A 22,143-nucleotide genomic window follows, 5' to 3' on the forward strand; every position below is an offset into this window, starting at 1 on the left:
TCTGATAGCATGCTTGTAACTTCTGCCTTTTGTTTTATTCTTAGTCATAGTAAATTTTGTTCCAGCTTCTCATTTGCATTCTACATGTGTATATTTGTTTTTACATGTATTTTTTGTATATAAAACATTGTTGGACCTTCTAAGTCATTCAATTACACTTTTTTTTTATGGTGCCAATTCAATTACACTTTTTCATAGGTTGTTTAAACCATTCACATCTAAAGTTATTACTATTGTTTTTATTGTACATTTATTTCTTTTGTATTTTGTCCTTGCAATTAATTTTGCTTATACTACTCAGAGATGCATCTTTAACACTCTCTTCCTCCCTTGCTTCCATTTGTTTATCCTATTCAAAACTCTTTGAATTTATCTAAGTTATAGGTTTCTCTTTATTTTGTTTATATATTTCTTCCCCTTTCCTCATCAAGCTAAGTGACTAGTCCAAAATGTTCTCTACTCTTCCAACCTCTTTCTTGTTTTTAATTACTTCTTTTACTACACTCTTTTAAAAGATGTGTTCCATTGCTTTGTGCTCATTGCTTCTCTTCCCTTCAAGTATAATTCTGAATTTATTTTCTGATTCATAAGCTATACCTTTATGTGTTCCCTTTTTATTCTCTTGGTGTTCCTCAGTGGGATTAAAACTTTGAAATATTAAACAAAATCCCTCTTTATCTAATTTCTGTTAGTGTCTTTGTGAATTTTGCCTCAATCTCCATTTTTCCCCTGCGTGCTTCACTCTAAGAATAATTAGTTCGTAAGGAGAGCAATTTCAGATGAAAGCAATACTACCTAAGCCTTTACCTTGCCTTCCCTCACACAGTTTTCATCCCCAAAGCTATATAATTCTCCCAGATTGGTATATGTGTTTTTAGAAACCTTTAAATGACCGATAAATTTCCATTTTTCTAAACTTGAGTACCCACATGTACAACTTGCGGTTCCTTAGTGACATGTGTTTTTTAAAATTTCATTTGTAGTTTTCTCCTTTTTTATAGGGTCCTGGTTTTACCGGCACTGCTGAAATTTGAGCCACAACAATTACTGAAGCTAGAGCTACTATTGATTTGGTTTGAAGAAAGTGTACATCTTGGGGAATGTTACATAAGCTCCCTACTGTGTGTATAGTCTCTAAAAAAGTACTTGAATCAAAGCAATGGCAAATGCCCCTCCTCCACTCAATAATTCCTTCCATGAAAATGGGACTGTGTCGCTTCATTACAACTATGTAGGAAAACTGCAAGAGAGATTAAAAGATAATGAAGGTAATGAGCTGACAGATGCTATTTTCCTAGTCATCTGTAGTTTCATTGTCCTGGAGAACTTCATGGTTTTGATTGCCATTTGGAAAAACAACAAATTTCACAACCGCATGTACTTTTTCATTGGTAACCTTGCTCTCTGTGACTTGTTGGCTGGCATAGCTTACAAAGTGAACATCCTCATGTCTGGAAAGAAAACCTTGAGCTTGTCATTAACAGTCTGGTTTCTGCGGGAAGGCAGCATGTTTATTGCACTCAGTGCTTCCACTTGTAGCTTATTAGCCATAGCCATTGAAAGACACCTGACTATGATTAAAATGAGGCCTTATGATGCCAATAAGAAGTACCGAGTATTTCTCCTCATTGGCATGTGCTGGCTGATTTCCTTTTCCCTCGGTGCCTTACCCATCCTGGGTTGGAACTGTCTTGACAACCTCCCTGACTGCTCTACAATTTTGCCCCTCTATTCCAAGAAATATATTGCGTTTTGCATTAGTATCTTCATAACCATTCTTGTGACAATTGTGATTCTTTACGCACGCATTTACATCTTGGTGAAGTCCAGCAGCCGCAGGGTCACCAATCACAACAACTCAGAAAGGTCCATGGCACTGCTTCGGACAGTGGTGATTGTGGTCAGCATTTTTATTGCCTGTTGGTCTCCACTATTTATCCTCTTCCTTATTGATGTTTCCTGCAAAGTTAAAGAGTGTGCCATTCTCTATAAGGCACCATGGTTCGTTGCCTTAGCTGTTCTCAACTCTGCCATGAATCCTGTCATCTACACCCTGGCCAGCAAAGAAATGCGGCAAACTTTCTTTAACCTTGTTTGCAACTGCCTGGTGAGAAACAAAGTGGCTCGGTCTTTGCCCATCCCACCAGGTCTGGATCAAAGTCGAAGTAAATCGTGCAGCAGTAACAGTGCTAACAACATAGCAAAGCCAAGGGAAGACTTCCCACAAATCAATGCCTCCTCGAGCATCATCAAAAAGACTGAATCTCTATACAATGGGATTTTTTGCCAGTGAAGCACCTGCTTTGAGAAAAGAGCAAAGAGAAACCTTCTCCAATTTCTGCAGACTTAAATTAAAGAGGGAAACACTATCCAGCTATTTGATTAAGTTTCTATTTATTGCATGAATCTCTTCAATTTCATTTCTTTGAAAGTTATGACTCAGGAAGATTTGCTTTACTATACCCAAAGTCTATAAGCTATGGGTGTATGTATGTTAAGGAGTAGATTATCTACTATTGACAGTCTAGTCAGATTTAGTCAATGTCAGCATTGGCATCAACCTCAAGGTTCTTCCAACTTTAATAAGCACTGCAGACAACAGTGGAAACCATACTGTATATGCCACACTGCACTGTTTATTATCATCCGGGGACAACCTCGTTGAATCACATAATATATGGTGTGTTTCTTGGTTTGCCTCTGGCTATTGTTTGGATAACATCATACTACACTTATTTCATAAAGTATAACTGCTTATATTTGTACATTAATATGTTAAATAGCAATTACATTACAAAAGTCTACATTATGATACATATAATATGGTAGCACATAGTGTTTGTTATCTAGCAGGCCATACAAGAATATTGCCAGTTTAAATAATATGCATGACTATATAGGAAGAAACAATTGTAAACTTCGTTGGCAAGTCCCAGCTAATAAAGTGCCAGCAATTAGTATTTATCAAATAAAGGATCTGTTTGCCTGGTCTCTCAGACCCCATGTGGAGGATGGGCGGCACAGGAAATAGAGCTCTGGATCTAGAGTCAGGATCAACTGTTCAAATTCAGCCTCAGATACTAGCTGTGTGACCCTGGGAACATCGCAATCTCTACGTGACTCAATTTCCTCATCTGTAAAATGGGGATAATAATGGCACCTACCTCCCAAGGTTGTTGTGAGGATCCAATGAGATGACATTTGTAAAGCTCTTTGTAACCTTGTATTGCTATGTAAATAATAGCTTATCTCCTACTTTGGTCAAGCCTAAGCCTGGAATGGAACTGGTCATATTGTCTTTGTCAGGAACCCCTGACCCCCCTGCTGGAAGGTACGTGAAGAACATTATATGGTTCTGTGATTATTTTAGGGCATAATGTCCTCTCTAGGGCAAACCTAGAGATCCAGGTAAATCCACAATTCACAAAGGCTGCCTAGGAACACATCCAAACTCCAATCTAAGAGTTCTGAAATCAGGATAGAGACAGGTATAAACCAGTCTGTATACTTCCCATGCCCCTTTGCCAGATCATCTTAGAATAGAATGGAGCTAGATGCTAAGAACATGAGGGCAGACAATTCCATATCTGAAAACCACTAAGACAATATGATATCTCAGCACTCACTATTATCAAGGTAGATAAAATTTAATATGTATGACTGATCAAACTTCCATAGCAAAGTATAATAGCCACAAATAACTGTTGTCTAATCTAATGTCAGGTTTAAAAATGTGACTTGACAGTTTCTACATGTATTAAAGGTGTGTGTTTTACCAAGAGGTAATTGTTATTTTTGATATGTTGAACCATATGTCTGTTTGCCTTATAAAGGAATTCTTTTTTAAAATGTTTTCATTACTTCTCAGTGATTTTCCATGTAAAAAGAAAAATAAAATACTGAATATACATTCAGTAGGTCATAATAGTATACAGTTAGAGTTAATGTCTTACAGGGATTTGGGGGGGGGGGGGGTTGGGGAAGAAGACATGGTTGGCATACTGTGATTTGTGGTTCCAGTGTGGAAATACTCTCCATGTAAGAACAGCAACTCACCTGTCTTAGAGACGTGGCTGGGAGGGAGGATAAGATTCTAAGTGAGAAGCCTGGGGTTACACAGCCATGTCATGGTCTTATGTGTCTTAACTTAAACTTGTTATCTTTGATACAAAGCCAGCATTTCATATCCATTAAGTTGCATTTTCTCCCCATCAAACTTCAGAATTTTTTAAAGTGGTAACTCTTGCTTATTCTATTAACTCTTCAAAGTTAACTATAAGTGAAAAAATTCCATATTCATGGTTTATAAGGTATTTATTAGCAAAATGTTTCCTAAGTGCAACTGATTTTTAAAATTTTACTTAGAAAATAAAGACCTGTTTGTAAAGGGGGTACCAGTGGCATTTTCACATTTATTTTCTAAACCATAAAATATAGGGGGTTTTTTCAATGACAAAACATTCCCACTAAATAAAGGATTTGCTGAAATTAAATATTCCATGATGTATATTTTCAGTATTGAATATCTAGCAGAAAAGAAGCATGAATACATGTAATGAGAGTGAAAAAGTTCACTGATCTATTTTCAGTTGATTAATGAGATGGCTGTGAGTCTTTATTGAGATAACAATCTACATTCAAACCAAGGGTCTCTCTTGTGCAGTCTGGTAGGAGTTCATAACAAATTGATGTCTTCAGCAGATTTATAAATATTTTGGGATCCCTTCCTCTGACATTTTAGGCAATCTTCCATGACCACAATCAGAAAATAGCTTTCTAGTTTACAGATGAGTAAACTATCTTTACTTACAGCTGGTTGGTTCAGTACTCCCAACTTTCAATGCAATTTGCTTTTGTTTTAGTCACACAAGAGTTCTGAAAATTGTAAATGTTGTTCCTAAATCTCAAGCAGGTTCTATGGGCAAAAGACTGAAAAATCAGAGCTTGGTCTTTGATACTTTTTTCATTAGTGCCCAATTGTTATTTTAAAAGTAAAGAAACTTGTGAAGATCCTTTGCCTCCATGAAATAGGTCTATATTAATTTGCAACCCCATTTCCCAACCCTTGAAAATTGTTCTTAGTCTTTATGCTGAGTAGGAACATAGGCTATTGAGAATGCCCTCATCAAACAGCCTGGATCCTTTTCTTGTTTTTTCACCTGAAGGGACAGCACTGAGTTTGCTCTGAGAGCCAAACTCCAGAAACCTGAGCTCTAATTAAATCAACTCTGTGACAGGCACCATGCTAAGCACTGGAGACACAAATACCAGCAAGAAGAGACAGTTCTTACCCTCAAGGAATTTATCATCTAATGGAGAAAAATGGTACACAAAAGGGAGCTGAAAAGCAGAGGAAATGATGCTAGGGAAGGGTAAAGCAGAGTAATAAAATCTCAAGAATGAAAGATGGCCACTGTGAGTTCCTCAAAATGGAGGTGGCAGGAGGAATTAACTGGTGGAAGAAGGCCGCAGGGTCAGAGAGAGAGAGAGAGATGACTCCCCTCCTCCGCATTTTGACCTTACAGTTTCTAGCATTGTATCTCATTTGGAAGCAATCATTTTAGTTCTCTGGACCTCGGGTTTTTTAACTACAAAACTTGGGAGATAGAGTAAAGTTCATAATCTGATGAATCCTTTAAGTTTTGTCACAGAATCACAAATTCTGAAAATTAGAAAGGACATCAGAAGCTGTCTAGTCCAACTATTAACTTTAATGGTAATTTTTTAAGATTTCAGAGGATAATTTATTTTGAGTTGGAAGGAGCCCTAGAAGTCATTGAGCTCAATCCCCTCATTTTACAAAGGAGGAAACTAAGGCCAAGACAAATGACCTGCTTAAGGTCACATAGTTGGTAAGTAGCAAAGCTGGGATTTGAACCCTGGTTGTCTGACTAAATTTAGCTCTCTTTTCCCTGTATTGTGGTACATACCGTAATTATTTTTCCTTATTATTCATTTTTAAATATTTATTTATTGAGAGATATACAATATAGCAATCACACGGTAGTCTGTAACAGTCAGTAAACACCACAGCTTTTCTTTCTCTATTGCATGCAGTTTGTATCTTTTAATTTATATAATTAATTCAAGATCTTAGTGTTGAAGTTGTACTACCCTCTCTGAATATCCTTCTGTTCTCTTATACATTTTAAGTGCTTTAATAACTCTCTCTTTTTCTAGCTTCACTCTCACTAGCTCTCCCTTCCTTCAAATTCCCCTCCAGTTCTCATCTGCTCTTAAAATGAGTCAACTCAAAATAAACTTACACATTAACTGAGTCAGTCCGAAAACATATGTCTCTTTCTGCACTTTTAATTGATCACCTTTCTTTCCAGAGGTGGGCAGCATAATTCATTATCAATCCTCAGGAATCATGTCTTATATGTCTTTTTAAAGTATATCAATGTTTAGCTACTTATTATGGGGAAAAAAATGAGAGAATGAAGTCAAGTATAATCATGACCGCATGGGTATGAGTGAATTTGACTGAATCATTTAAATGTTGGATGTGCCCTAGCTGATTTGTAAGACTGTGCCACGGAGAAGAAAACTAGAAATATCAGTTTTTCTGTTATTAAGGTCCCCATGCAAATTACACAAATCAAATATATTGTTCTTGTTCTGATTTGCATAGTGTTATGCAGACCTAAGTGACTTCACCATGAGGCAACTGGCTGAAATTGTTCTAAGGTTGCATTAATTGACCAATGCGTAGTCCATCTTTTACAGACATAGATACATTGCCACCCAGCACAAGGAGAAGGCCAAAAATCACACTGTAAGAAAAAAATACATCAGATCTTGGCTACACAGCTTTTAAGAGGAAATATAAAAGTAGCCATTTGAAAGAAAGGTTTCACTAGTTATTCACTTTATTGCCGATGGTCATACAGTAAATTCACCTACATATTCAAACATTTCAGGAAGCATTTTTTTAATATCAGTGGTTTTGAGCCATTGTTGTTATGAACACTGAGTAGACTTCCAAAGAAATTTAACAAGGCTTCACATTTTATGCAAAGCTTAGCGTTGAATTATCAGTACCATATTTTAGGTCTCTATTGACAGTTGTAAAATTCAAACACTCAGATGTTTCATGGTTAAAGGTGAATAACTAAAGGCTTGCTACACAATCAGAAATACCACTATCCTACTAAAGATGTATTTTCTAAGAGTAAATTGTAATTAGAAGTGAAACATTCTCTAAAAATTTGTCAGTATCAACAATTTTGTTATATAAATGGTATGTTTAAAATGGCATACTATAAATTCCACTCTACCATCATGACATAAAAACTGTAATGTGTAAAGTCATTAAGAATTAGACCAAGGACATTCTGATCAAGTATTCAGTGAAACTGTTGTAGTAAGTAAGAATTTGTTTCATCAATGAATCCCTCTTTTTTTCTGTAACCTCAGGTCATCAAAATAATTGTTAAATAATCATCAAGTGTATCATTCCTCATAAAGCAAATACAATTTGGGAGCCCACAAATAAGCTTTATACTTTATACTTTTACTATGCTCATGGATTTTCTAAAAAGCCAATTCTGCTTCAAGATCAAAGTAGAAGAATAAAAAGTGACAGAAGCTAAAGAATTAAAGAATTTCACAATAATTATTTTTATTCATAACATTTAAAGAGAAAACAATAAACTACTTCCACATAGCATTCATGTATCAACATAAACAATTTGCCATCTAAAATGCTTTGGCAAATGTCTTCATGTCAAATTTTCCTTTCAAATGTAAATTTAAAACATTAAATATTAATACCATATTTATTTCTAAAACCATTTACTAAGACATTTGCTGAACAAATTATATCTCAAATCCAAGGTTATAAGAGCATTTTACTCACAACAAATAGGTGTCATGGATATTCCTTTCCATAAGGCAACAAATTATTTGTCCAATAACCTTGTTATTTTTCACCGTTTTTGAAGAACAAAAACTAATTGCATTCCTAGATAATTCTCAGTCACCTAATTGCCCTGCAGGAACAAAAGACTATAAAATTTCTAAGTACATATGTTCCATCTCAAGCATGTCAGGGAGGAAAAAAGAAATGCAAATAGAAATCTAGTATTTCTAAAGTAGAAAAGCTTATGAATTTCAAATTACAATGCCTTATACACTAGTAGACATGCTGTTACTAGAGAACTAAGGGATTGGGCTACCTGAAAAAGAAGAGTTAGGAGTACTAAGAAGAAAGGAGTAAAGTAAGAAATTTGGCTGTGAAAGAATGAACACAAGGTAAAATTAAATTTGACTGAGATGATTGGAGTAGAAAGGAGAATGTTACAAGAGTAAGAATTTAATTTAAGCAGTTGCCCCAAAAAGATGTAAACACATGCACATACTTTCACATATAAGCTGCTATTGATAGCCAAGGTTTACACTTTGTCCTGGGGATCATAGAGTACAGACTCTTCTTTTTTACACATTAAAAGTATGTGCAACTACATAAACTGAGATGTGTACATATTGGGGTTGGGGGGAAGATACTGAATTCCCCTCCCTTATACCTGATACCTTGTGATTATGTTCCAGGTTGTCTGTGATTCCAGTCATTGAGAGGAAATGGAAGTTCCAAATGTTTGCTTAGTGCCACATGATGTTCGTTGCACGTTAGTACAGAAATCCTCTAATTTGCTCCTCTTCAATCCAAAAGCAACCTTTGAATGTTAAATTTCTACCATTTCGGTTTTGTCCTTCAGCTGCTTTTTTCTGATCAAGTCAAGCTCATTTAGAAAATAAAGCACAAAATATTAATTGCTTATTTTCATTTTCCTAGTTCTGATTATCCATGGTATAAATCTCTATAAGTATGGACCTCCTGAGTCACCCTTCCTCACCTGTCTTATACCTTTCAACTACATTTTCATTATGTACAATATCAGTTAATCTGTACTACTAATTATATATGGAGATATGTATGGTATACCTAAATACTTATATTTATTTAGCTTCCAATGCACAAATGTAGATCAGCCCTCAATTAAAACCAGTGCATGATAGTTTGGACCTTCTCTTTGTTCATCAAATTTCAATCCAACTGAGAAATACACAATGTAATACTATACACCACCACTCCATATTCCTTCTCCTTTTCCCTTTTCTTTTTCTATCTTCCATTCTCTGTATATCCTTGCTTTTTCCTGAAACTATAACTATCATGGGATGAACAAGGCTTTGCACCAGGATGTTGGCATCCATTTAAGCATGCTTCATCCAGGGAGAGAGCAGAGGTCCTTCTTTCATTTTCAAATAGCACCACTGTACCTTACTTTATGGTCTACTACTTGCCTTGCTATGTGACACAAAAGTTCCTGAGACACCACTCACAATGTCACAGCATCTTGATATCTCTTTCCATCATCCTGCTTTCACACTCACAACCCCAACTACAATATGGATTCTACAGACCCTCTTTCAACTTGAATTTGCCAAATATCATACTGTACTCTATAAAGGCTGAAACCCAGGCACCACTCTTCAAGTGAATTTACACTGCAATAGAGCCAAGATAGGAGAGTAACAAGAAGAAAAAATTTTCTCCCCATTCCAACAACTCTTCCAAACAGATCTAGAAAATGTACCAGATCAAATACTGGTCAGGAAATTCAAGAAAAAAAAGCAATCACATTGAGTTACTTTTTCAGCCTAGGTCTGCATAGAGAGAAAGACAGAGTGATCTGTAGACACTGAAGACAGGGTCTGATCAAAAGAATGCTATGAAGAAAGCACAGAGAGAGGCTTGCACACAAGGTAAGAAGAAGGCCCATATTCAGCACTGAAATGCCTACACTTGTATAAGTTCAGAAATAGGTACCATCTGGCAGCCCTCTCACACTGCTCAATCAGTTCCTAATCCTAGATCCATAGTAGACAGAAGAGAGAGCCTGAATTTGGGTGTAGCATTTCATACTTAACAAAGAACAAATTCAGAAGCTAGGAGTAGCTCGGTGCCTCAGACTCCAAGAGTAGACAGAGGTCTCAGTAAGAGCCTTTTTTACCATTCTGAAACAGCAGAACTTTCCAGCTGTGTCCAGTAGCTCCTAGTGAAACTCCAAAGGAGGCAAGCCCATGGGTCTATTGTTAAGTGACAAACCCAGATGTGGAACTTGCAGAACTTAGTCTAGTATAGTAGCAATCAGACTTTTCCCTAAATTAGACCATTTTGGGAGTACTGATAACTTACAGGTCCCCAGTCTCATCTGTCAATGAAATCCTAGAGTAATGCAACCTTCAAAACTCCCCCAAAAGTAGCAGCAGGAATAGCTAGATATTTCCTCCAGAATTGTGCAGATTCTAGATCTAACATGAAGTCCAAAGTCAAGAAGTAGGCTGAAAAAATTATTTGGGGGAAAAAGAATCCTATCATGAAAAGTCATTATGGTGACAAGGACAAAAAACCAGAAGTGACTCCAAAACATCTATGAGCAAGGTCTCAAAGGAAAACACAGCTTAGGGAAAAATTCAATTAGAATTTCTGGAAAAAATTAACAAGAGGTTTTTTTTTAAGAGTTGAATACTTTTTGACCAATGAAATGCGAGTGCCACAGGAAAAATGGGGCTTGGGAAAAGGGAATCTGAGAGTTATGAAAGAAATCCTTGAAAAGAGAGTTGAAAGCCTGGCACAAGAGATACAAAATATTATCCAACTAACAAACTCCTTGAAAATTATAATGATCACATAGAAGCTAAGGACTCCATGAGGCAATAATAAATATTAAGGAAAAGTCTGAAACAAATAGAAGAGCATGTAAACTATCCATCTCATAGCAAAACACAACTGACCTGGAAAACAGGTGAAAGAATTATTAGAGTACCTGAAAGCCATGACAAAAAAAAAAAAAAAAACAGAGCCTAGAAATCATGTTTCAAGAAATAAAAGAAAACTGTTCAAATCTCTTAGAACCAGAGCACAAAGTAGAAAGGGAGGTGGTGGGCTTAGTTACCTCATGAAAGAAAACCTAAAATGGAACATTATAGCCAAAATCAAGAGCTTCCAGATCTAATTAAAAATACTGAAATCAGTCAGAAAGAAAGAAGTCAAGTATCAAAGTGTCATTTGGGATCACACACAATTTAGCAGCCACCACTATAAAGGAAAAGAAATCGTGGAATACCATATTCCAGAAAGCAAAGGAAAAACACTTATAGCCAAGATTAATTTACCCAGAAAAACTAAGTATAATCCTACAATGATTATAGATTTTTAGTGAAATGTGGTGAAATAAGGGAAGAAAACATACTTAGTTGAGTACAAAATATACTTTATTCAACAAGGAAATAAGAAGTAGAGAAGAGAAAGAGGGAATAAGAGGAAGGGTAGACTAAGAGAGGGATTAGTTTTATGTAAAATGGATTGTAAAGATATTCAAAAAAATCCAGAGATCATTTTGCAGTAGCAAAGAACTGGAAACTGGTGGGGTTAGGGAGACCCATAAATTAGGGAATCGATGAGCAAAATACCATATATAAATGGGATGAATTACTTTTTACATAAGAAATTATGATGATGATTTCAGAAAAAACTGGGAAGATTTGTGTTAACTAATGCAGAGAGCAATTAGCAGAAAAAGAAAAGTTTGTAAAAAATAAACAATTTTGAAGGACTTAAGAATGCTGATAAATGTGATGGTTAATCATGATTCCAGAGGACTCCTGATGAAACATAGAACCCTTCTCCTGATAGAGAGGCAAAGGACTCAGAATGTAAAATGACACTTTTTAAAAACATGACCAGTGTAGAAATTTGTTTTCCTTGACTATACATTTGAAATGGGCGTTTTGGTTTTTTTCCTTCCTCAAATGTGAAAGGGGAAAAAAGTGATTGCAGATTGAAAAAAAAATTTTTTTAAATTAATGAAGTTATCCTTTATGCAAGAATGATTTGTTATAGTAGTCTTCTTCCCTCCATTTTCCTTCCCACCCCATGTCTTCTACCTTCGTTTGCCTTCCCTCTATCCCTTTCCTTTTTCCCTTTTTCACCTCCTTCTACTCTACCTCTTAAACTGCTCCCTCTCTTTCCCATTCTTTGTTTTCCTCTCTCTTTTCTTAATCCTAGCCTCCCCTCCACCCTCACCATTTCTCTCTCATCCCTAATATAAGCTCCATATCTTCTCTTCCTTATCTTCCAAATGACACCATGAAAAGAGTCTTGAACTCTTTCAGGTCAATGGATGCCAGTCTGAATACCAGTTGTATTACTTATTAGCTGCATCACCTTGGGTAAGTCATTTAACTTCTCAGTTTCCTCAGCTGCAAAAAAAGGATTTTGGAACAAGATGAACTTTTATGTCCCTTCTAACAGTAAATTTATAATCCTGTTATCCTAATCTTATTCTCCACTCTAGTTCTTCTACTGTCTACAAACTACTCTTCACCCTCCATTTAAAATTTTAAGTGCCCTGTAAGAGCAGGTCTATTTTTTTACACTCTTGAAACTACTGGAATCTATATCTTTCTCTTTATAGTTGTTCCTATCATCTAGTAGCATAACTAAAAATGACGTTATGACATTGAAATAGCAAAGCTCCAAACATTGTATGTAGAGTAATTATATAAACATGTATATGCATATATGCATATATTTATTTATACATGAGTTTATATATATAAAGTACATAAATAGCTATCTCTATCTTTTGCTAATATGAGTGAGTGCATGCATAATTAAAATTCACAAATCCTAGTATAATGTTGAAAATTTCCTGGCAGCTAAAAAATATACTATTTTAAAATTGGGCAGTTCTTACTTGCTAACTTTAAAATATGCATAAATATCATTACAAATAAATTGTGATTGACAGATGAAATTTTATCTGCTTGTAATAATAGCATCAAGTCATACACACTTATTAATATTCCAATTTTCAATTCTTAGCATTGCAACTTCAGTGCATGATATCAGGGCTTATGAAAGCATAACTATAAAGTAGAAAACAAATATCTGTAAGGCATAAGAAGCAGATAAGGTTTGGCAGCCTCCATCTGTCAGAGTCTCTTTTAGCATCCTTTCTAGCCACTTTATATTTCTACTGCTTTAGCTAACTTCATTTGTACCAAATTTTCTGGCACTTCAAAAATGCCCTTTCTTGGACTCAAGTTTTTAGAAACTGTTTGTTTCATATTCAAACCTTTTTGAAATTGGGTGGGAACTCTGAGTCCAAATTGTACTGTATCTGATCATTCATTCGAATGGGTACAGCTCAAAAAGCAAATGTTGGCTCAGATATGTTGTTAGCTCTTAACACTGCTCCTGGAGGGAAGAGAGGGGAAGCATGACACTAGTCTATTTAAAGTGTCTTTCTTAAAATACTGACTTTCCATAGCAAAATCAGCACAAAGTATACATTAAAATAGTGTATAATGAATTGAGGATTTTTAGGGTAGACATATTCAATGTTTAGGTAAGCTAAATGCTCTCCATCAAAAGTAAGAGTCAAATTCCAAAAATAAGTCAACAAGTTAAAACACTGGACCAAATTGTATAAGATAAAATATTGTTTTAAAATAAAGTGTAAAGTTTTATTCTTATCCCTACTTTATTTCATCTTTTAATATTTTAAAAAACATTAGGTATCCCTATCTTGCCTATGGATAATTCCACTTGTGGGAGCGTTGAGTAGCTCCATTTCTGACTTGGCCCAGGTCTCTCCTCCTTAGGCAATGTGGCAAACTTCCCCACTCCTAGTCCCAGGGCTTTAGCATTTATTTGTGCTACACTTAATGCAGACACCCAACTGACCTAGCCCATTTTGGCTCAGAACTACCAAGCTTAAGCAACAGAGACTATAAAAGTGCACCACTACATCAGTCATCTTATTAAATTTATTAAAATTCCACATGTACAAGATGGAGATGTGGCTAGACAACTCTTCCTATAAAAAATGTTTGGGGGTTTTAAAGGACTATAAACTTAATATAAGTCAACAGTGTGATATGATAGCCAAAAACGCTAAGAGGCATAGTGTCCAGAATGAGGAAGTAACACAGCCCCACCCCCACCTTGGCATTTTGCACTCCTCAAACCACATCTGAAGAATTGTATTCAATGCAATTTTAAAAACCCACTGATGAGCTGAAAAGCATTTCAACAAGGGTGACCAGGAAGGTGAAAATGCTCTATATGATGCCATGTGAAGAACAGTTGAAAAAACTGGGAATGCTTAGAGAGGAACAGAGGAAGACTTAAGGGAGATACCCATTTTCAGATTTTTAAAAGGTTCTCATGTGGGAAAAGAATTAGAAGTATATATTCTATTTGATCACTGAGAGTATAACTAGGAGCAAAGGATAGAAGTTTGAAAAGGGCAAATTTTGGTTCAGTATAAAGAAAAACGTTCCTACAATTAGAACTATCCAAAAGTGAAATTAACCACCTTAGGAAGTAGTGACTACTTTCTTAATGAGATATGCAAACACAGACTAGGTGACAACCTGTCAGGATTGTTGTAGCAGGGATTTTTTGCTCAGGTACAGGTTAAACTAAACAGTCTCTGAGACCTCTTCCCAGTTTGAGACTTATTTTATATATTTTGAGATGTCTCCTAAAAACATCATAAATCCAAACCATGATGAGAAATAAGGACTTAGCATCATATAATACAGATTTAGAGTAAGAAGAAAATTCAGAGACCATCTAATCAAGCCTCTCTTTTTTCACAGATGAGAAAACTGAGGTCCAGAGAGATTACATGACAGTAAGGAGCAGTTAGAATTTAAACTCTTCACCACAAATCCAGTTTTCTTTACATTGTGCCATTCTATTAGGAATAAAAGATTGGCATACATACATATATGTGTGTGCCAATAGATACATATGTAGTATATTATTTATTAAAGCTAGAATTGTAGCTTCTTCATCATGTTATCATAGTAATATCATATAGCAGCATGATTACAGCAAACATGTCATAGCATGAAATACGCTATCATAATGCAGGAGCTGATTTGCCATAAGCCTCCTCTTCTGTGTCTGGTGTGAAGTCTTTGTTTCTACTTCGATGGGTGCACCTATTGAAGCTGGCACTGGCATAGAGATGTGATATTCTCTGGTCCCTATAGTAAATATTCAATTTTGAAAATCCATGGGAACCCAAGGAAACACATTAGTGTCAGTCTTCTCCTATGTGCCACTTCAAAATATTCTAGATGGTTCCATCATGGCCCATGACTTCCCTACGAAATTGACTGAAATTACTACCAGAGAGACAATTCCACACTAGATTTCTTTTCAGAAAGAACCTAGAAGTGATGTGTCCAAGGGCCAGATCATTCTCCTGCCCTAAACCTCCCAAGGGTTCAAGATATAATCAGAATGCTGACTTGCAAAATTCAATCAAGCATGCCCTCCAACCCTCATCTTCTTTCTTTGCTTAACACATCTTCTCCTTAACCATATGCACATAAAAATAAATGCTCTCTTTAAAATGATCATCCCTGTCACTTTCCTCAAAGAATCAATAAGACAAACTGTACCAAATTTCAGTTCCAAATGAACAATGGCATGCAATTTACTTTTTGAGATATAACCACTTTTTTCATCTTCCCTTATGTTCCTCACCCTTGAAGAGCCCCCAAAACCTTATTAAAATCAAACTAATTTCTGTCTCAGATCTTCCTATAATTCCTTTCCATTCAATAAACTGAGGCTTCATATTCCACATACCTTCACTTTAGTGAGGCTCTTTATAATAGTATTTGATAGACTGTATAAATATGAAATTGTTGCTATTCTTATCACTCTTGTCCCAATATCTTTTTGATAGGGTTCATATAGACATGGTTTTAGGAATGATAACTGTCCTATTATTCTTCCATATTTAATATTTTCCATATTGTCATGTAGTTGAAAAGATGTGTCTGTTGAGGTTTGAAATTAAATAAAATTTTTGACATGTAAATGCATCTTGTCAGACACTCACTGAAAGCATCTCAGAACAACTCCAGTGGCAGAGATGACATGTACCTTGCCCTGTTCCTACATGGTTTTAATTTCGTCAAGTAGGTTTCTACATTTTGAAAACTTTTCATTTGATATGGTGAGGTCTATTGAAAATTCTGCTCCTAAATTTTTATGAATTGATCTTATGTCTGTATGGTTGCAAATAACAGTTCTGCATGTAATGATGCTCTGGTTTCTATACAGTATATTTGTTGAGTACCGAAGCATATTTTAGAGTAATGTTTGAGATATAGGGATAATTTTAAAGACTTAGTCCTGTATTTCTTGACATTTGGTAGATGCTAAATTTTTCCATCCTACAGTTACATTTTGCACAATTTCATCATCAGCAATTCTAGCTCCTTAAGTATAACTCATCTATACTTTCTGTTGGCAATTGCTTGGTCCCAAATTACTATGATAAATTCCTCCCTTTCTTTGAATGATTTGTTCACTGGTTCTTTGTTGGCATGTTATTGATTGAGTTCACATTTCCATTTTTAGATCTTAGCCATTTAATGAGCTCCATACTTTTGGGTTATGGGCAGCTAGGTGGCAGAGTGGATAGTGCATTAATGCTGGAGTCAGGCAGACTCATATTCCTGAGTTCAAAACTGGCCTTAGTCACTTATTAGCTGTGTGACTCTGTGCAAATAATTTAACCTTGCTTGCCTAAGTTTTCTCATCTGTAAAATGAAATGGAGAAGGAAACGGCAAACCACTCCACTATCTTTGCTGAGAAAACCCTAAACGCAGTCATGAAGAGTTGGACAGAATCAGTGGCAGTTTTTACTGTTGCTTTGCAAATTGAGATTTTGTTTGACTCCAAAAATATTTCTGTAAATTTTTACCTCATTAAACATGTGCTCTGAGAAGATATCAATTCTCATCAAGAAGTATTAATATTTCTGTATCTGCTTTGATGAGCTCTCTTTTTCTCTAATGTGTAAGTTTTTGTTTAGGCATCTTCTAGAGTCATCATCATTTATTTTAATGTGCCAACAATACACATCAAGGCAGGGACTGCTTTGCTATTAGTTGCTCTACTTGTATTCTCATTGAACCTTGACTTCAAGGTACCAGTCCATACAGACTGCTTTCTGCTTAGGAGTTTTATTTTTGATGTGTCTTGTCTTACATAAAGAACATAAACTCATAATTGACCTATATTTGGAGAGACCATTGGTTTTCTAATCTGTTGGTAATGACTATATGATTGTTTCTGTTAAGAAAGATAAGATTAGGCTTATAGCACAGCGGAAGCTGTTAAAATGCCTTACTGGCAACACCTTTAAAACTATAATATTTTGCAGTCAATAATTATGATCTTATCTTGCCTTGCTGTTTTTTAGTTTACAAAGATGCTCCTTTCCAAAACCACCACCTCCTATGACCCAACCATTCTATCATTCAGTTTCTAAATGGTACACAAGCTTTCTGTTTCACATTTGAACCTATTTGTACTTTCATCGTGTTGGACTTCTTTCTATCCATCAGAGGACCAGAAATTTTCCACGCTTTCTACCTCTTTCAATTTCTTTACTTTGTAAGGATTCTTATACCAAGACCACCCCTCTCTTTTTCTTATTAAGATTATTATTATTATTATATTATAATTATAAGATTATTATTTTTACTGTTTTCCAGAGCTAAAGTCCAGCAAGCAAACTGTGCTTTGAGCCTGGCATCACAACAATTCTTTGTGCTCACCCTCTGGATGAACTCTGCTATACCTAAATCACAGAATTGGCTCAAAACAGCCCCAGGTAGTCTCTGAGCTCAGACAGGCACCTGTAGCAACCATGTTCAGGTCATGAAGTCTTACTATGAATAGACTGTTTCTGACTAGGCAAGCTTATCTCATTGCTGCTATTACTTCCTCATTGAAATGGCTGCTTAAATCTTAGAGGAGACCTTGTACATGTGTTATTTCCCTCCTCCAATGGAATAAAGAAGACTTTTGTCTATAATCTCTGAGTTCTTTGGTTTTGAATTGTATTATTTGCAGAATTAACAGTTGGTGTATAACTTCTGTGGCTCTTTGGTCATTTATTTTCAGAATTTGACAACTTCTAAAGCTTCTATAGCATAATTTTTAAATAACTTTAAATTATTTTATAGCATAATTTTAAATTGTTCCTATGTTGCTTTGACTCCTAATTCCTCTTTAATTTTTTTACTTTTATTTTTACAGGTTGATTTAAAGTATAAGACAAAAGCATAAAGTATCATAGCCATTTCCATACTCCTGTACCACTATCACTACTATTCTTTCTTCTTTGGAGTTCATCCAATCTATAACTACCACCCAAGCAAAACTCTTATAGCTGTTATCAACCTCCACGATATTTTTTCCTCCGTGAGTTCAGTGCTTGGCTCATAGTTTTTCACTCCTACTAACTCCTGCTCTAGGACTAGAAAATTTCAAAATACATAATGATACTCCCTCAAACACTTCTGCTTTCAAGATCCTCAACTTATTTATTTCCCATTACCTACTCCTCTACCCTATCTCAATTGTCAACACTCCCATTGACTACACTCTCTTCTCATCCCCTTCTGAACACCTTAGTGAATCAGTTCAACTTTGCTCTGTTCTCTTCTTTTGGATCCCTTATTCTATTGCTGACCTTGCTCTCCCAAACCTCAACTGTAGATTATTCCCACTTTCCATACCTTCGCTCCCACTCACATGCTGCCAAACAAAACTAGAAAAAATCCTGCTGACTGGGTCTTCCATAAATTTATGTTTTATTCTCTCAACTGAACCTTCACTGCAACAAGACAATCCTCTTTACACCTCTCTAATTGACCCATTATCCCACTTACTATAGTGAATTTTCGAACATCTTTCATCCCTCTTCAAACATCTCATGACTCCCCTTCTTAATTCCGAAGCTTGTCTCAGATTTCACTGGAAAAAATAATTGAGGCCCTTCACCTAATGTCTAACGTCTCTCTGCAGGTCTTCCCAAAAAGTTTTAGCCATAGTGGCATCTGAAACTGTCCATAGAAGTATTACTAGATAATTACATTTCTCCTTTGATCTTTAATGTAGCAACAACTAAAGCATATTCTGTTGTGTGAGTCATGAACTATTTTTTCCCACTCTATGAAGTACTATGGGAAAATGAATTAATTCATGACACTTAAAATTACTGTCTTGGTACAGTAAAATTGGCCTATTAATTAGATTAATAAATTAGATTTGTGCCATCAAATACAAAGGAGCTTTCCAAAATTCCATTCTAAGTATGCTCATCTCTAATCATTCTAAATCATTCTAAATACTGGCATTATTTTTGCCATCTGTTCCATTATTAGGTAGAAGTTCTAGAGCTGTGTTAGGTGTAAATTTTCAAAAATTTCAGTTTCTTTAACTCTTTCATATTTACATAACTTTTTAATCGCAATTCTTTTTGCCTAGGTTCAAGGATGAAGCTAATTCTTCTCATCATTATCTGTTGATATGTCAACCTCCATTGCTTTATCATTTGAAGCTGATGATATCATGGGAAAAAAGCAATATGAAGCCCTTGACTATGACTAGCAAATTCTAGCTACAATTTTGTTATGAAGAAGTATTGTGCATAATAAAAGCATTAATATGTTCAGTTCATTTCATGCACACACAAGTCTTGTCTGATTTAGGGTACTGTCATCTGCACCAAAGCATTTTTCTAGCCTGTGGGATATTGATATTTCTGATATGTTCCAATATATCTCACTTTCTTGTGATAATGGAACATGAAAGAAAGCTAGGCATTCTGCTATCCCCTCCATCAAGCTGGTCATCATGACACTCTACAATGGCCAGAATATTAATATGATCAGAGATACCACCAGAGGCCAATTGATCAGTGTTTCTGGATTCCTGTCATAGTAACTGCTGCAGTCTCAAGGTTCATAAAGTCACTGTTGCTCTGCTTGGTATTCCCTACTTTGTCATCTCCTTTCCTGACGTATGACATGAATAATGGGTTGGAATTTTAGGAAATCATTCTGATTACTTAATTAATATATAGGCAGAGAAATTTAGCTGACACTGTTTTATACATCTGCCTTTAAAAGTTAACGTTTTTTGCTTGTGGTCAGGACACTTTAGTTCAAATCTTCATTCTAGACATTCATTAACAGTGTGACCACTAAACTTCAATGTTCTCATTTGAACAATAAGGATAATACATTGCTATCTGTTTCATAGGTTGTGAGGAAAGCAACATATAGAAATAATGATGATAATAATAAAAATTCAAAAGTTAACATTTTTTAATCCCTCAATGAACTGAAAAAAATAAAGGAAAAAAAAGCTTGTCATCAATGTAAAACTTTTATGTGTGCCTTAAAAAATGCAACATTCTCTATATTCTGTACTCTAAAACCTGTAGTCTCCATAATGAATCCTCTTTAGAATTCTTAAGTCCCCTTTTTCTAGGGAAAAGAATATTAGGTATATCCTCAGGGTTCTGTGTCATACCAGAAGGTTCTACAACAGAGGTATCAAACTCTCCTGCAAAACTCCCAAGTATCACCCAAACTATATTAAAATGTAATTTTAAATGTTTAACAAAATAAATAAAATACAATACAACATAGAAAATGTTCTTTGTGATTTTCTAAGTCAATATGCAGCCCACATTTCTATTTGATTTGAGACTACTATCACAGGATTCTTTCCAAGTCATACTCCACATTTTCATACCATTTCTTTATGGTTCTGATTGAACCACTCTGTTTGAGAGGGGACTAGACTTGTGTAGTCCAATAAAACTCAAGTTACCATGCTCCCTGAACTTATAGACTGAGTTATTCTTAGAAGAACTGATGAGAGGCAGCTAGATGGCACAGTGGATAGAGCACTGGACCTAGAGGCAAGAGGATCTGAGTTCAAATCTGGCTTCAGACACTTACTGGCTGCATGACTCTGGGCAAGTCACTTAATTGCCTCCCCCCAAAAAATTAACTTCTGGAAGCCAAGATGGTGGAGTAAGCAGTACTGTGACTGTCCCATATTCACATCCAAACAACCATAAAATAGTGCCCCAAGGCAAATCCTGGAATAGCAGAACCAGGAAAAAGACAGGGCTAAATAATCTTTTAGCCCAAGAAACTTGATATCAGCAAAAAAGGTCTGTCTCACGAGGGTAAAAGAGGAGTGTGGTCCAGGACAATGAGCATCACAGCAAGTCCCACCTCAGCAAACCAGTGAAAGATGCTGAGCTCCAGTGTGATGAAACAAGCAAACACCAACACCAGGAACCCTCTCACATACACACATGTCTCAGCATAGCCAAGGGAACAGTGGCTTCTAGTGGCCAAATCTTCACATGCTTTAATGTAGCCCTGAGGAAATGCAGAAATATCCATTCTCCTCAGCACATGCTAGACACCAACACTAGGACCCCAACTCAGTGCCAGGCAAGCTGTCAGATCCCTACATCCTCCAACAGTGCCAGCCACACCCCATGCAACTCTCTCAGCACAGCGCCAGACACAAAGATCCCCCATGGGTCTCAGAGTAACATCAGTACAACACCCCTGGCACAAGAAGCCTGAAACACTGCCCTTTCCAACCTGGGAACAAAGATCAAATTTAAAAGAAAGGAAAAAAAGCCAAAAAAAAAGATGTGCAAAGAACAACAAAAAATATCTGACCATAGAAAATTATTATTGTGACAGGGAAGATCAATACACAAACTCAGAGAACAAAAATGTCAAAAAAACACTTATGGGCAAAGCCCTAAAGAAAAATGAGGAGTGGTTGCAAGCCCAGAAATAACTCATGAAAGAACTCAAAAAGGAGTTTAAGAATCGCATAAAAGATGTAGAAGAAAAATTGGGAAAAGAAATGAGAATGATGCGTGAGAAATTATGAAAAAAAGAATCAACAGCTTGGAAAACAAAACAACTCCCTAAAAAGTACAATTGGCCAAATACGATACAATACAAATACAAAAATTAACTGAGGAAAACAACTCATTAATAGAACTGGACAAGTGGAAGCTCACAAGTCATTGGTCAAGAATCAATCAAACAAACTCAAAAGAATTTTAAAAATGGAAGAAAATGTAAAATACCTCATGGGAAAAACAACCTATCTGGAAAATGGTTCCAGGAGAGACAATATCAGAATCATTGGACTACTTGAAAACCATAAACAAAAGGAGAACCTGGACAGCATCTTT

At 35.8% G+C, this 22,143-nt stretch overlaps 1 protein-coding gene across 2 annotated transcripts in view; it reads left to right on the forward strand.

Moving 5' to 3' along the window:
* S1PR3 (sphingosine-1-phosphate receptor 3) overlaps positions 1 to 8,782 on the forward strand; it is a 40,096-nt gene extending 31,314 nt beyond the window's left edge. Inside the window, exons 2-4 of one of the 2 annotated variants that reach the window (XR_011964482.1) lie at positions 1,002 to 3,331; positions 5,730 to 5,852; positions 8,554 to 8,782. Coding sequence is in view for 1 of the 2 variants with exons in the window: in XM_072597397.1 (XP_072453498.1) it covers positions 1,160 to 2,293 (1,134 nt within the window). In the remaining variant the exon portion in view is untranslated. Of the gene's footprint in view, positions 1 to 1,001; positions 4,393 to 5,729; positions 5,853 to 8,553 lie in introns of those variants that run through there. The other variant, XM_072597397.1, reaches the window with a different exon arrangement.
* The last annotated feature ends 13,361 nt before the right edge of the window (positions 8,783 to 22,143 follow it).

Source organism: Notamacropus eugenii, chromosome 3 (assembly GCF_028372415.1).
Source record: "Notamacropus eugenii isolate mMacEug1 chromosome 3, mMacEug1.pri_v2, whole genome shotgun sequence".
NCBI lineage: Eukaryota > Metazoa > Chordata > Mammalia > Diprotodontia > Macropodidae > Notamacropus > Notamacropus eugenii.